A 12,508-nucleotide genomic window follows, 5' to 3' on the forward strand; every position below is an offset into this window, starting at 1 on the left:
TGTATCTTGCCTCTATGGTTATAGACTGGATGACAGAAGTGAATACAGTAAAACCAAGTAAAATGCAGCTTTGAGGGTGACCGGCAATTGAAGTTATAGGTAAGTCTTTATATGGAATGGATTTGTTTTCACACCAGGAATTTTTTTTCCATTCCAGTACATGTGCTGCTTATTAATGAATTCCAATCTATTAAACTTTAAGCATATAAAACTTTTCCCTCTTTACCTTCTGAATGAAAGCCTGTTGAATTTAATTCATATTGATCTCAGCTTCACAGTTAGAATGTTAACAGTATGGTGAAAAAATTCTAACGACGGATTTTTATTCCACAATGCTACCTGCAGTTTACTTGACGATATATCACCCACCAACGCCAGAGTTTTCCTTTGACTCTGGAAGATCAATGATGATAGTTGCTTAACTATGTTCTCCTCTTTGTAAAGAAGAGGTGATGCCACTTCAAGGAGCACAACTGAGGGAGTGAGATGCAAAATAACCACACTTTTAACTGTAGTTTAGTGAAAAAAATGCACCTGTGCATGAAGGGGTGATAAGGTTGTTTCTATTTTGATTTTTCTTGATTCAGTAGTTTATTCTGCCCTAATTCTATGAGGGCAGAGCCTGAGGGGATTACACCCCGGGAGAAACCATGGTCAAAGGCTCTGCCCCTCCACCTCTCTCAGCTCCTCAGCAGAACAAAAGGAGAACAAAATAAATCACTGTCAAAGTATCACTAACAAATTTGTATCTATATTGATCTACATATTATCTACCTACCTACAATCTATTTATCTATCTGTATCTCTCTCTATATGATATAACCATAATATGAGGGGTATATAAAATGGCAAAATGTATTGCTCTAAGAAGTATGCAACACAAAAATAAATGCACAGTACAGTGAACTGTACTCTACACTGAGTATATTCTATATTTATCTGAGTTACAGTAATTACCTTGATCAATGCATATTTTTTGTTACATAAAAACAACAACTAACAACCAAAGAAGAATGTGACATTGAGATTGAAGGGGTTTGGAATGAGTCTCCCCAAAATGTGCCACTTTGGCGTGTGGATTATTTTGAGCTGAAGACAATCAAGGTCCAAAAGACTCAGGAAGAACTTTTAACCTCTCACTTAATTGCCTAAACGAATTTAGACAGGGGGCCTGGCTCAGACACAGAGATAACTTTATCTGAATGCCCGATCTGTGTGGCAGGGCAAACATTTAATTACCAAACATCTGCTCTTCTTATCGTCCTGTGACTCACCTTCCTCCCCTTGGAAGCCCCAGGCCCCCGTCCCTTCCCTTAGCTCAGGATGCCATATAAGCCTCAGTTGCCAGACTTGCCTTTGGCTCTCATGGGACTCCCGTATATATAACAAATTTTTTTTCTCCTGTTAATCTAATGTCAATTTAATTATTAGACCAGCCAAAGAACCTGAAAGGTTAGAAGGTAAATTTTTCCTCGCCAACAAGATCATATAAATAAACAGTTCATCGTAATCAATAAGGCATTTGAAACCCTTAACTGGAAATTAATATCTGTGACATAAATCATAGAGAATTCTAATTAGTTATTGATTCTATTTTATTGTGTAAATCAATACTGTCCTCCAACAAGTCTCTGGCAATGTTTTCAGAAATTTAATGCATTCTGGTATTTTTTGTTGGGTGCTTATGACATTATTTCTGAAGTTATCAGTCTAAATCTTAATGCTACCTTCGGAGAAAAGTTTTCTGTATGTTACCGTGAAAACCACAGTCTTTTATTTGCTGGGATTACAGACCGACACCTTGTCAGAACCCAAAGTTTTCAGTACAGTGGTTCCAATCCATTTCCAATTTATTTCTATTAACATCTCGCTTTCTTTTTGCTTAGAAATTTAACTGTTTTTATTCTCTTATTCAAATATTCCGTAGTTTTAGTTTTCTTCTACTGAATATCAATATTTACATATATATGTTTATGTTTAAATAAAAACCACCTTATGTTAAAGGCATATTTTCTAATTATTTCTAATCCCCGGAACAAGCAAGATTAACTTTACAAGATCATGACTCGCACGAATTTAGTGTGTGGTTACTGGCATTTGTGGACAGAAAAAACAGAATGGAAGCACGTCTCCTCTTTTTGACTCATGAAACTGTCAAAGCAGTTCCCCTCCTTTTCTCAATCCTCTAATCCTTGTGCCATTAAAGATTTTCTCATACAAATAAATAATACAAAAAGATAATAATGACCTATTAAATACAGGTGGTCAAGTTGGTGATAAGAGGGTTCATTTAAAATATAAAATGCAATTATCTTCTGTAAGTGACTAACGTGATTCTGACTGCTTTTCCTTGCAGAATGTATCTTTAATCATTCATTCCCACACATCAAATCCCATTATTCTAGGTTTGAAACTCTGGCAAGCAAATACTGCTTTAAAAATATACTATTTCAGTTTGCTTGTTACAGAATTTTTTTTTTTTTGTCAAAACATTTAGTGTTGTTAATATGAGCAAAAGTTAATGTACGAAAAGAAAAATATTCTGAAAGCTTATGATGGCCATTCCTTCACCAGATATTTATTGGGTACCTAGTATGTTCAAGCCTATTATGCTCAAAAAAGGTTTGATGAGTGTTTTCAGCTGTGTTTTTTTAGCCTTATTTTTCTTAGTTCCTGCTTCCTCCTGTCTTGGTCAGCTGTTAGTTTCTTGCAGCTGAATATTTTATCTGAAGGTTAAGTTTATGAATTTAGGGCAAAAGGGAAAAAATAGGAAGAGAACCACGGAAACTGAATTCTGCTGCTGTTGATCAAATACCTGCTCTCTGTTCCTCTGATTCATCCGCTAAGCAGTCAGTCAACGCTTTATCATTAGGAAAAATACAGAAGCAACATACTTACACTTGTCTCCTTCTGCCCTGCATCCTCCCATATGGTTTCTATGTCAAGGCTTTGGCTAAACCTTAAAACTATGAGTAGGTTCATGCAGCATTTCATCGCAGAGCTGGAAGTCAGCCTCCTGAACTGATATTCAATCCTATTATGGCAACAAGATGCTAAGAAAGAAATCCTTTGTAAAACACAGCATGAAACAGACCCTGGTATTAACTACTTTTAGCTTCGGATAATATGTTTTCTATAATGTTTTAGTCAAATTCCTGTGCCAAAGCGGGTCCTCAGCCCTTGGTGCTCTTTGACATAATTTTTACCATGAGTCTATGAAATGATACCTTTAGCAAAGCCACGGTAAATCTCAGAGCTCCCACTGTGGCCAGTGACAGCTGATAAATGGAAACGGAGGAAAAGCAAGCAATGCAAATACAAAGCAATATGCATGGCCCGTGGTCCACCTGTAGGAAGCTAAAGGAGGTGCTTCACGGTTACTTGCCTTGCAAACTGTAGATTTCTCCAACGCTGTTCTGCCGAGTGATGTGATGCCAGTACGCGCTGCGGGGAAGAGATACTGATTTGGACAACGCCATTGGTTCAGTCAAGCTTGTCTGAAGCTAAAAGACAAAGATAATGTGTGTTAGGCTTTATTTAAAATATTAAACTGAAACGTGCTCTTTTAAAAGTTCAGGGTTAAACGTGGGTGATGTATGTTAGAATCTGTTACAGATTCCTGCATTACCTGCTGTTTCAAGATACCATTTTGTTTTATTTTTGGAGGCGGGTGCGTGGTGCGCCGTGTGGCTTGCGGGATCTTAGTTCCCCGACCAGGGATTGAACCTGGGGCCACTGAAATGAAAGCGCTGAATCCTAACCACTGGACTGCCAGGGAACTTCCAAGATATCATTTAAAAAAAAAGGAAAATCATGACTTAAAAAATATGAAATGAACACTTGTAAACAATTAATCTCACTCATTAATTAAGAAGGGAACAAAAAGATGGTAGACTGATTCCAAGGAAAATTCAAAGGGCTTATAGCCGATCAGGAACGCTGGTAAATAGCCACAGCAGTAATCAATTACATTCCATCAGACGAGTTTATTTGCATCTCTATGAGCAAGAATTACCTGCATTATCGGCTTTCTACAATTTATTGAATTGTAAAATAACTCAAAAAAATGGAGGTGCAAGCGCTTTCAGAAGCAGATACCCCCAAATGGTGCCAAACACAAGATACCGTTTCTTTTTCACCCATTTCATTGCTGGGCTGCACCCCACAAGCCTACACGCCCTGCGCTTGCCCAGCTTCAAGACCGAAGAAAGAGCCCGGAGCTGGCAACAGAGACATCAGTGGTTTAACGGATGGGGGAGCTTACATGTCTGAAGCAAGGTCCTGGAGGGACACCGTACCATGTGCCGGCGCAAGGAGGGCAGGATGTGGCAGGACATGGCGGCAGTCTTTGCTGGGGGAGAGGGATTGCCAGTTATATGGGGATTGACGTCAGGTGGGCTCATTAGTTACCAGGGAAACCAGCGGAGGGCATGCACCTCCCCGCCCCTTTGATAAGAACAATCACCAGCTGGGACCTGGGGCAAGTACGCAGGAAGGTCAGTCTTATGCATAGGGTGTAGGTGAAGCAGGGCAGGAAGGTCAGTCGTATGCATAGGGTGTAGGTGAAGCAGGGCAGGAAGGTCAGTTGTGTGCATAGGGTGTAGGTGAAACAGGGCAGGAAGGTCAGTCGTATGCACAGGGTGTAGGTGAAGCAGGCCCTGGTCGGGCAGGGGATGAACAGAGAGCAAGAGAGCAGCCATCCTGAGTGGCCCGAACATACGGCGTCTTACAGTTTTTCCCGACGCCCGCTCCCACCCTCACCCAATGGCTCTTTCCTCAAATAGATCTTTTTCCTTGCTGCTGCAATACGAGTTTGTACATATTAGAAAAAGTGTTTTCCCTGAGAAGTTCTGTGATAAAAGTGTGGTATATTTTCTTACTTGAAAGATAAACTGTAAGGTTAGCTACAGAGATCCACACAACATCCCATCAGGTGACGCTCAGACACATGATTAGTTCAAATAGAATAATCCTTTACATTGCATTTTCAAGAAAGAAATTCATTTTTACTGATTCACACTGGTTTTAAAAAACATCCAGAAATGGTTTTGTTTGGCCTTCGTGCACATTTCTCTGATGTAATCTGAGCAAACGTGCACTTTCTGACAGTGGGCAATCCTCTAATTAATAACATCTCACATTTCCCCTTTATTTAATACCTGCCTCTTGGCAAAACTGGGAGCTGTAAGGATCACTTTGGTCAAACCTAGCCTTAGAGTTTGTCCCTTGAACCATTTGTTCCCTGGGGTGGACGCTGCCCCAAGGGGCTCTCCCAACCCCCAACAGTTCTCATATGTCTGCATCCAGTGGCGCTACCCTTCGAAGAAGGCGCTGTCCGGAGTGCCTGGTATGACATAACAGGCCCTTTAAAGCCATATAAAACTAGGAGGCTTTTAAAATTTAACAGAAGGTCAAGCCATTGGGCTTGAACGTATTTATTTGATTTCACTTTTTTAGTAGCGAGGCATTTCCGGAACTGCTATGTCTTGCCACAAAAGTGTCCTACTCGGTGTATTTAAAAGTCTGGCCCTGTTGAAGTTCTTTTTATTTTTTTAAAGATGCCTCCAAACATAGCAACATTGCAGCCAATTTTTATATTTTCAAAATTTGCTATATTTCAAAGTTTTTCCATTTTATTATGAAATAGGTGTACTAACACACCCACATCCCGTGGTTGGTAGATAGGGAGAGTAGGGGAGCAGCCAAACTTCTGGGTTACAATAGGGCGGTGCTTTGCAGAATCTTTGGGATGCTTGTTAACTGCCCACACTTCCAGTTCTACCCCAGACCTAACCGTTGGAGAATCTCTGTGGGTGAGCCATGCATGCTAAGAAGACACAAAATAGCCTCATACACACTAACACCCAACACCCACTGCTGTAAGAATAAAGGCAAGGCTCATTTTATGAAATTGTCACGGGACAAAAGGGTTGCACTTTTAAAGCCAATTTCTCACGTGAGGCGTAAATTTAATTAAACACATAAAATCTTTAGTTAGTGTCAGCAATGTCCATTAATAACGTCAATTAATCCATAAAATGAATCTCATATTAATCGTACTTGCCTATTCTTTTTTTCTAATATATTATCAATTTGTTTACTACTTAGCACCCAATAGGGCATCAGTGGTAAATTCATCTTCCCAAAATTTGATAAAAGTGCTTCTCCTTCTATGTTTTTAAATTCTGGGAAACATGTTTCCTCCCAAATGGTCAGTCTTAGGTATCATGGAAACACAGTAAACACATTTTGTTTGCTGGAAACAAATAACTGGAAAACACTTGAGAATAATTTCCTCCATAAAATTTTTATCTGAATCATCCCATATTGTTTTTCCACTCCTCACTGTTTTCAAGTTCTCGGAGACCTTTAACCTTCTGTTTCTTCATTCGTTCTTTAGTTTCTCTTTATTCTACTCCAATATTTAATTGCAGAAAGGTGGAACATTTTTATTTGAGAACTTGAATGTGGATATTCTCAGGATCCTTGCCACAGGTACAAATCTTGTCTGCTTCATCTTGGATGTTTAAGTCTTCTCCTAGACGTTAGAGAATCCCTTCATCATTCATGCTTCAAAACTATATCTTGAGTACGGTTATGGACCAAATTTTGTTCACTCTAAATTCATGTTGAAACCCTAACCTTCATGTGAATGTATTTGGAAATAAGGCCTTTAAAGAGGTTAATTACAGCTAAATGAGGTCATAAGGGTGGGGCCCTAGTCCAATAGGACTGATGTCCTTCTAAAGAGGGGAAGAGACACCAGGGATGCATAGTAACGGAGAAAAGGCCATGTGAGGACACAGCAAGGAGGCCATCTGCAAGCTAAGGATAGAGGTTTCCGGAGAAACCAACCCTGCTGGAACTTTGATCTTGGACTTCTCAACCTCCAGACCTGTGAGAAAATAAATATCTGTTGTTTAAGCCATTCAGTCTGTGGTATTTTGTTATGGCTGCCCTAACAAAATAATACAAGTATTTTGTGCCATTGGCAATCTAGCAGATGATGTAGAATCGGCAATCTATCATCTGATTTATCCAGTAACTTTTAATTTTGTTATTAAGTTTAAGCAATGTATTATAAATTGGCCTTTTTGATTGGCACAATGTCAAAGACAGTGTGGCAATAATTCAAGCCTTTTTTACTAGAGAATTTTGTTAATTTTAATTTTAAACTCTTCAAAAAAACTTCTCTTGGTAAGAGGGTTCAACAAAATTACATATAAAAATCACCCTTAACTTTCCATATTATAATCAATCATGCCAATTAAAAACATTAAGATAAAAATACTGTATAGGGGCTTCCCTGGTGGCGCAGTGGTTGAGAATCCGCCTGCCAATGCAGGGGACACGGGTTCGAGCCCTGGTCTGGGAGGATCCCACATGCCACGGAGCAACTAGGCCCGTGAGCCACAATTACTGAGCCTGCGCATCTGGAGCCTGTGCTCCGCAACAAGAGAGGCCACGATAGTGAGAGGCCCGCGCACCGCGATGAAGAGTGGCCCCCGCTTGCCACAACTAGAGAAAGCCCTCGCACAGAAACGAAGACCCAACACAGCCATAAATAAATAAATAAATAAATAAATAAATATTAAAAAAAAAAAATACTGTATAGTTTAAAATGGTGTAGTAATTCCTGAATTGAAAGCACAATACATCATTTTGACTTGGAGGATTTTTAGGATCATAAGAGTATGTATAACAAAACCACATAGGGCAATTTGTATTTATATTGCAAATAAACATCTATATAACATATATAAAAGAAAAAGTGATACTGTGAGATCATTTCGAAGCAATTAGTCTATTTTAAGAAACCAAACAAGATGGATACATGTCTTCAAAGTCCTTTTGTTTCTTCTCAGTGAGGATCTGTCCTGATGATTCTTTCCGTTGCCTCAGTCAGTGAGAAAATCCTCAAGAAATGGTACAAAATTCTGCAGCCCATACTGCCAGAGCACCCTCAAGATTCAACCATGGACTCTTTCCTGCAGGCAAAGTCATATGCTTCTCACAAGATCAGTATTTGGAAAGGATGCTTCAGCTTAGATGCAAAAATCATCTAGCTCTAGAAGCAGCTAATTTAGTTCTTGAGACCCTTGTCATAAATTTCTTGGCATTTTTGACTCTATGTCTCTCTTGGTTTCATTCTTTTTGAAACAGCAGTCAGTTCACTGGTATACAGAGCAACGAATCAAAAGTTGCTTATTAGCATCTGCAAAGAGTAGAAGTCACAGCTCACCAAGTCTGGAGAGTAGTTAAAACATCTGTGTTCTATGTGAGAGCTACAACCACAAATCTCACAAAGCCCACAGCCCAAGAGGATGGTTTCGGCCCAAAGTGTGCCCTATGGATATTCAGTTAATACCTTTATCTGAGCATCATACAGATAAGAGTTATGCTGTCTTCCAGTGGATAAGAAAGGAAACCCCAAAGCAAAGAACCTTATATTTAGAAGACTCTTAAAGATATAAACAAGGGTTGGCAGCTTCTGCTCACCCCCATTTAGGCAATATGTAAATATACAGATGTCAACATCTGAGAAGAGTGTACGATCTCAAAGAGGAGATCATTTCCTGCTGCAACCTGCTTCCCTCCCCTTCCCTAAACTTCAGAAAACTCTTTTGAAAACGTTTGGTTGAAAGGTAGTTGTTAGGAAAGAATTCTTCCTGGGCCACTCGTGGTTCTGCATTTCTTGTGACAACTTTTGTTCCTTACTATTATTTGCTCGTGCAGCAAACAGGCCTGGAAGAGAGTGTCCTTCTCCAGGGTGGAGGACATATTTGTTTCCTGACCAGGAAAACGCAGATACTGTCTTCTTCCAGGGCGAAGGCTGGGCAGGTTTGCTAGCAGTCACCTTATAAGATTAGGAGTTCCTATGAAACCAAACAGGACCCTGTGGGGCCCTCCTGGGTACCAAAGCCTTTCCGTGCCTTGTTTGTAGGAAAAAGGCTTTCAGTCTCCTAGACCTTCCCTGGGTTCCAAAGGGCGGATTCAAACAGTTACTAATTAGGCGAGTGAGGGAAGGCAGAAACAAAGTAAAGGTAGTCCAGAAACAATAGTGCAGCCATGGGGTAGGGTCCTGGTTCCTCCTCAAGTGATATACTTGACAATCTGACACATACCTTTGAGTGCTTCTACGGAAAGAAGGCCCCTCCCAGGTGGAGGATGGTAACTTCAGGCTGAGAATAAGCACATGGACTCCAGACTGGTTGGAACCAGAGGCTGATTCCTAGAACGTCATCCTGTTATCTCACCACCAACCAACCGGAGGAAGGTCACACACCCTGCAGCCGTCCGCTCGAAACTGTGCCTATAAAAACTCTTCTCAAAAAACCATCGGGGCACTGGGGCTTTCTGAGCATGAGCTGCCCTGCTCTCCTTGGACGGCATTGCAATACATCTTTCTCTGCTCCAGTCTCCGACGTATCCATTTGTCTGGCCTCGCTGTGCATCGGGCACATGAACTTGGGTTCAACACCAGCTAAACTCAGGTTCCTCAGCTGTGACAATAGGCAGCAGCCACCTGGGCTGCTCTACATGGTTCCGTGGGACTTGGGGAACAGGGGAGCTGATGGGAACCTGGAATTCATGCTGCCGGCTGTGCGTGAGTAGTAAAGTCCTTTGTCTCTGATCCGGGAGTCTTGTGTCTTCTGCTGGCTTCCGTGACTCTGTGGCAGGCAAGGGAGCGGGGGTGGGATATCTTTCCTGCGTTTGCTAGTCTCTCGATTGTCCCTGCTCTTCCAACATCTTGAGTCGAAACTATCTTATTAAAATTCCCTCTCCTGAACTACCTAGCATAGGCCCTGTTTACTTACATGCACCCTGACTAATACAAAGGACGATCTCATACCCCAGTTTATTCAATATATCCATCCACATTGAAAGGCTTTCAAGTTGTTTCTGCTTTTTTGATACTAGAACGAATAGATCCCAATATTAAAGAATTTTGAGAAACTGTAGAAAAAAACATTTAAGTCAGTATTCCATCCAAAGGAATTAGTTTAGTATGTACAAGCAGAATTATGATCATGGTTTCCCAGAGTCTCAATTCTCCTAATATTATTTGACATTTACATTTTTATTAAAAAAAGCATCAAATTCTCTTGGAGCTTAAAAGGAATTTTGCCTGTTTTTGTAAGTCCTTTCATGTCTCCAACTTATATACTTGGGTTTTAAGATTTATTTAAAGAATTTATATTTTTCAGTTTTTCTTATATTTTCTTATACTTTGCTTTTATCCTAATTAATTTCCACCTTCTGTCTGTCTTGTTTTCTTGGTCTTTTCAATCTTTTCAAGTTGAATATTTCCATTTCCATTTTTATTTGTTTATTAATGAAAGCATTTCCTTCCAAATGCCACTTTGTCCACATCACAATGGCTTGTAAGTAGAATAAAAATCATTCTTTTCTAAATTATATAATTGTGGTATTATATCCTATTTTATATGGGCGATTGCTTGTGTACATTTTGTTGAGATATTGCTTTTTTGTGCATATTTTATTAATTTTCATTTAATAATGCATTGTGGTCAGATAATATGGCCTGAGTAGTTTCTATATATTGAAGTTTATTTTTTATTTTGGTATAATATATGACAATTTCTGTAAATGTTGCATAGGTACTTGAAAAGATGCACAATGAATGTAGAGTCTTTCTCTCTCTACACACACTATTCACTCAATTTCCTTCTCCATATATTCAAAAAAAACTGTAAATCTACTTTATCAAATATGAAGGAAAGCATTAATTTCGAATTACTAATTAACATGTTTCTGTCCATTTTCTCTTGTATATTTAAGTACTCTTATAAAATAGTACTTAATGAAATAGTACACATGAAAACGGTATTTTATTTGACACACAAAGCTTCCTGACTGTTTTATGGTTCTTTAACTTATTTTTCCATTCTTTAGCTATATTTTAAAACTCCACTTACAAAAGTTCTCCCCGTCCCAGGGTTCAGCCTAACCTCCATCTTTTCACCTCCACTCTTCCACATAAATGGGTTAGTAATCTCCCCTTCTTTCTTAGCACGTCTGGGCTTCTTTTCCAAGAAGTGGTGTTGTCCATCATCCATTCATCTCTCCTTTGTTTCATCTGCACTTGGTCTACTAGAAATTCCTAGGCATTTACAACATATAGATAATAATGTCACTTCCCTATTTTCAGCCAAATTCAAATATTCTACACCTTTATCTTCTCTCAGTCATTTATCCTGGCATTTGGCCCAGAGATCATTTATTTTACCTAGTCAAATCCTCATAAAATTTTTGGGAGATAGGAAAGGGGTGAAATATCCCTCTTTAAAATGAGAGGAGGCTGAGGCTTTGAGGTGTGACCTGACTTTTCTAAGGAAGTGGAAGCACGAGACTAGAATCGTGCTTCGACTCTGTCCCGTGCTTTTTCTGAGCATCAAGAGATTCTGTTTAAGGTCTTTCAAATGAAGTTTCATCATAAGTAATATTAGATATTGCATTATTTTTTGTGGAGGATTGAAGATGGCTGCAAGTTCTTGGAAAGACTGCATTCAGAAATAGGGCATCTAGGTTCAAGACCCTTAAATCTGGGCTTCTGGACTGGCTGGTGACTGCTCTGATTAATAACATCTGGTAGATGCGACATTTGGTTTGTTTCGGCCATGCCCTTTGAGACCTTCACGGCAGTTTCTCCTTCTCTCCCTTGTTCTGAGTCACCATGTGAGTCTCACTGCTCTGAGGCTGCCATGGTGTGAGGAAGCCCAAGCTCACTGTGCACACAGGCCACGTAATTCGAGGTTAGACTCTTTCTTAGCGAATCCAGCTGTTTTCATCTTACAGATGGAAAATCAAAATCCAAAAAACATTCAAGGATTTGCTCAAGGTAAAATCCTACCTCCAGAACCTCCAATAGAAAACAGTTCTCTTGACTTCTGAGTCCACTGTTCTTTAGACTCCAATGCTGATCTCTCCTGGGAAGATGAGCTTCCTCCCCACCTATGACAACATGTGACAACACAGCCTTGTACTTTGATAGAACCTCTGCCGCCAAGAAGCAGCAAGAAGGGCCTGACAACTGATATAATTTTTGTGAACATACAGGCTACCAGCACCTCTTCTCGCTTTTACCACAAACGTTATCCAGGTTATGCTACTGCCTTTATGCAATTTCCCTTTGCTGTTCTGGGACTCTGCCGGCCCTTGTGATAAACCTTAATGCTAATTTGTGTTCACCTACATAAAATTCATGTGTATTAAAAAAAAATGGTTAAAAAAAATCAATTCTGGGGAATTCCCTGGTGGTGCAGTGGTTAGGACTCCACACTTTCACTGCTGAGGGCCCCGGTTCGATCCCTAGTTAGGGAACTAAGATCCCACAAGCTGCGCGGTGCAGCCAAAAAAAAGAAAAAAAGTATTGAAAAAAAATAATAAAAAAATCAATTTTCCTTTTGCTCTGTCTCTCCCTAATTATTGCCTAGAATATAAAAAATCATTTTAGCACTTGAGACACAAATCTATATAATTGGGA

The 12,508-nt window shown here is 39.7% G+C and overlaps 1 protein-coding gene across 6 annotated transcripts in view; it reads right to left on the bottom strand.

Moving 5' to 3' along the window:
• DOK6 (docking protein 6) overlaps positions 1–12,508 on the bottom strand; it is a 417,153-nt gene that overhangs the window by 68,576 nt on the left and 336,069 nt on the right. For all 6 annotated transcript variants that reach the window (XM_007189942.2, XM_057526829.1, XM_057526833.1 and 3 more), the window contains exon 7: positions 3,386–3,503. In XM_007189942.2, coding sequence (XP_007190004.1) covers positions 3,386–3,503 — 118 coding nt within the window. The remainder of the gene's footprint in view (positions 1–3,385; positions 3,504–12,508) is intronic.

This window comes from Balaenoptera acutorostrata, chromosome 13, assembly GCF_949987535.1.
Source record: "Balaenoptera acutorostrata chromosome 13, mBalAcu1.1, whole genome shotgun sequence".
Classification (NCBI taxonomy): domain Eukaryota; kingdom Metazoa; phylum Chordata; class Mammalia; order Artiodactyla; family Balaenopteridae; genus Balaenoptera; species Balaenoptera acutorostrata.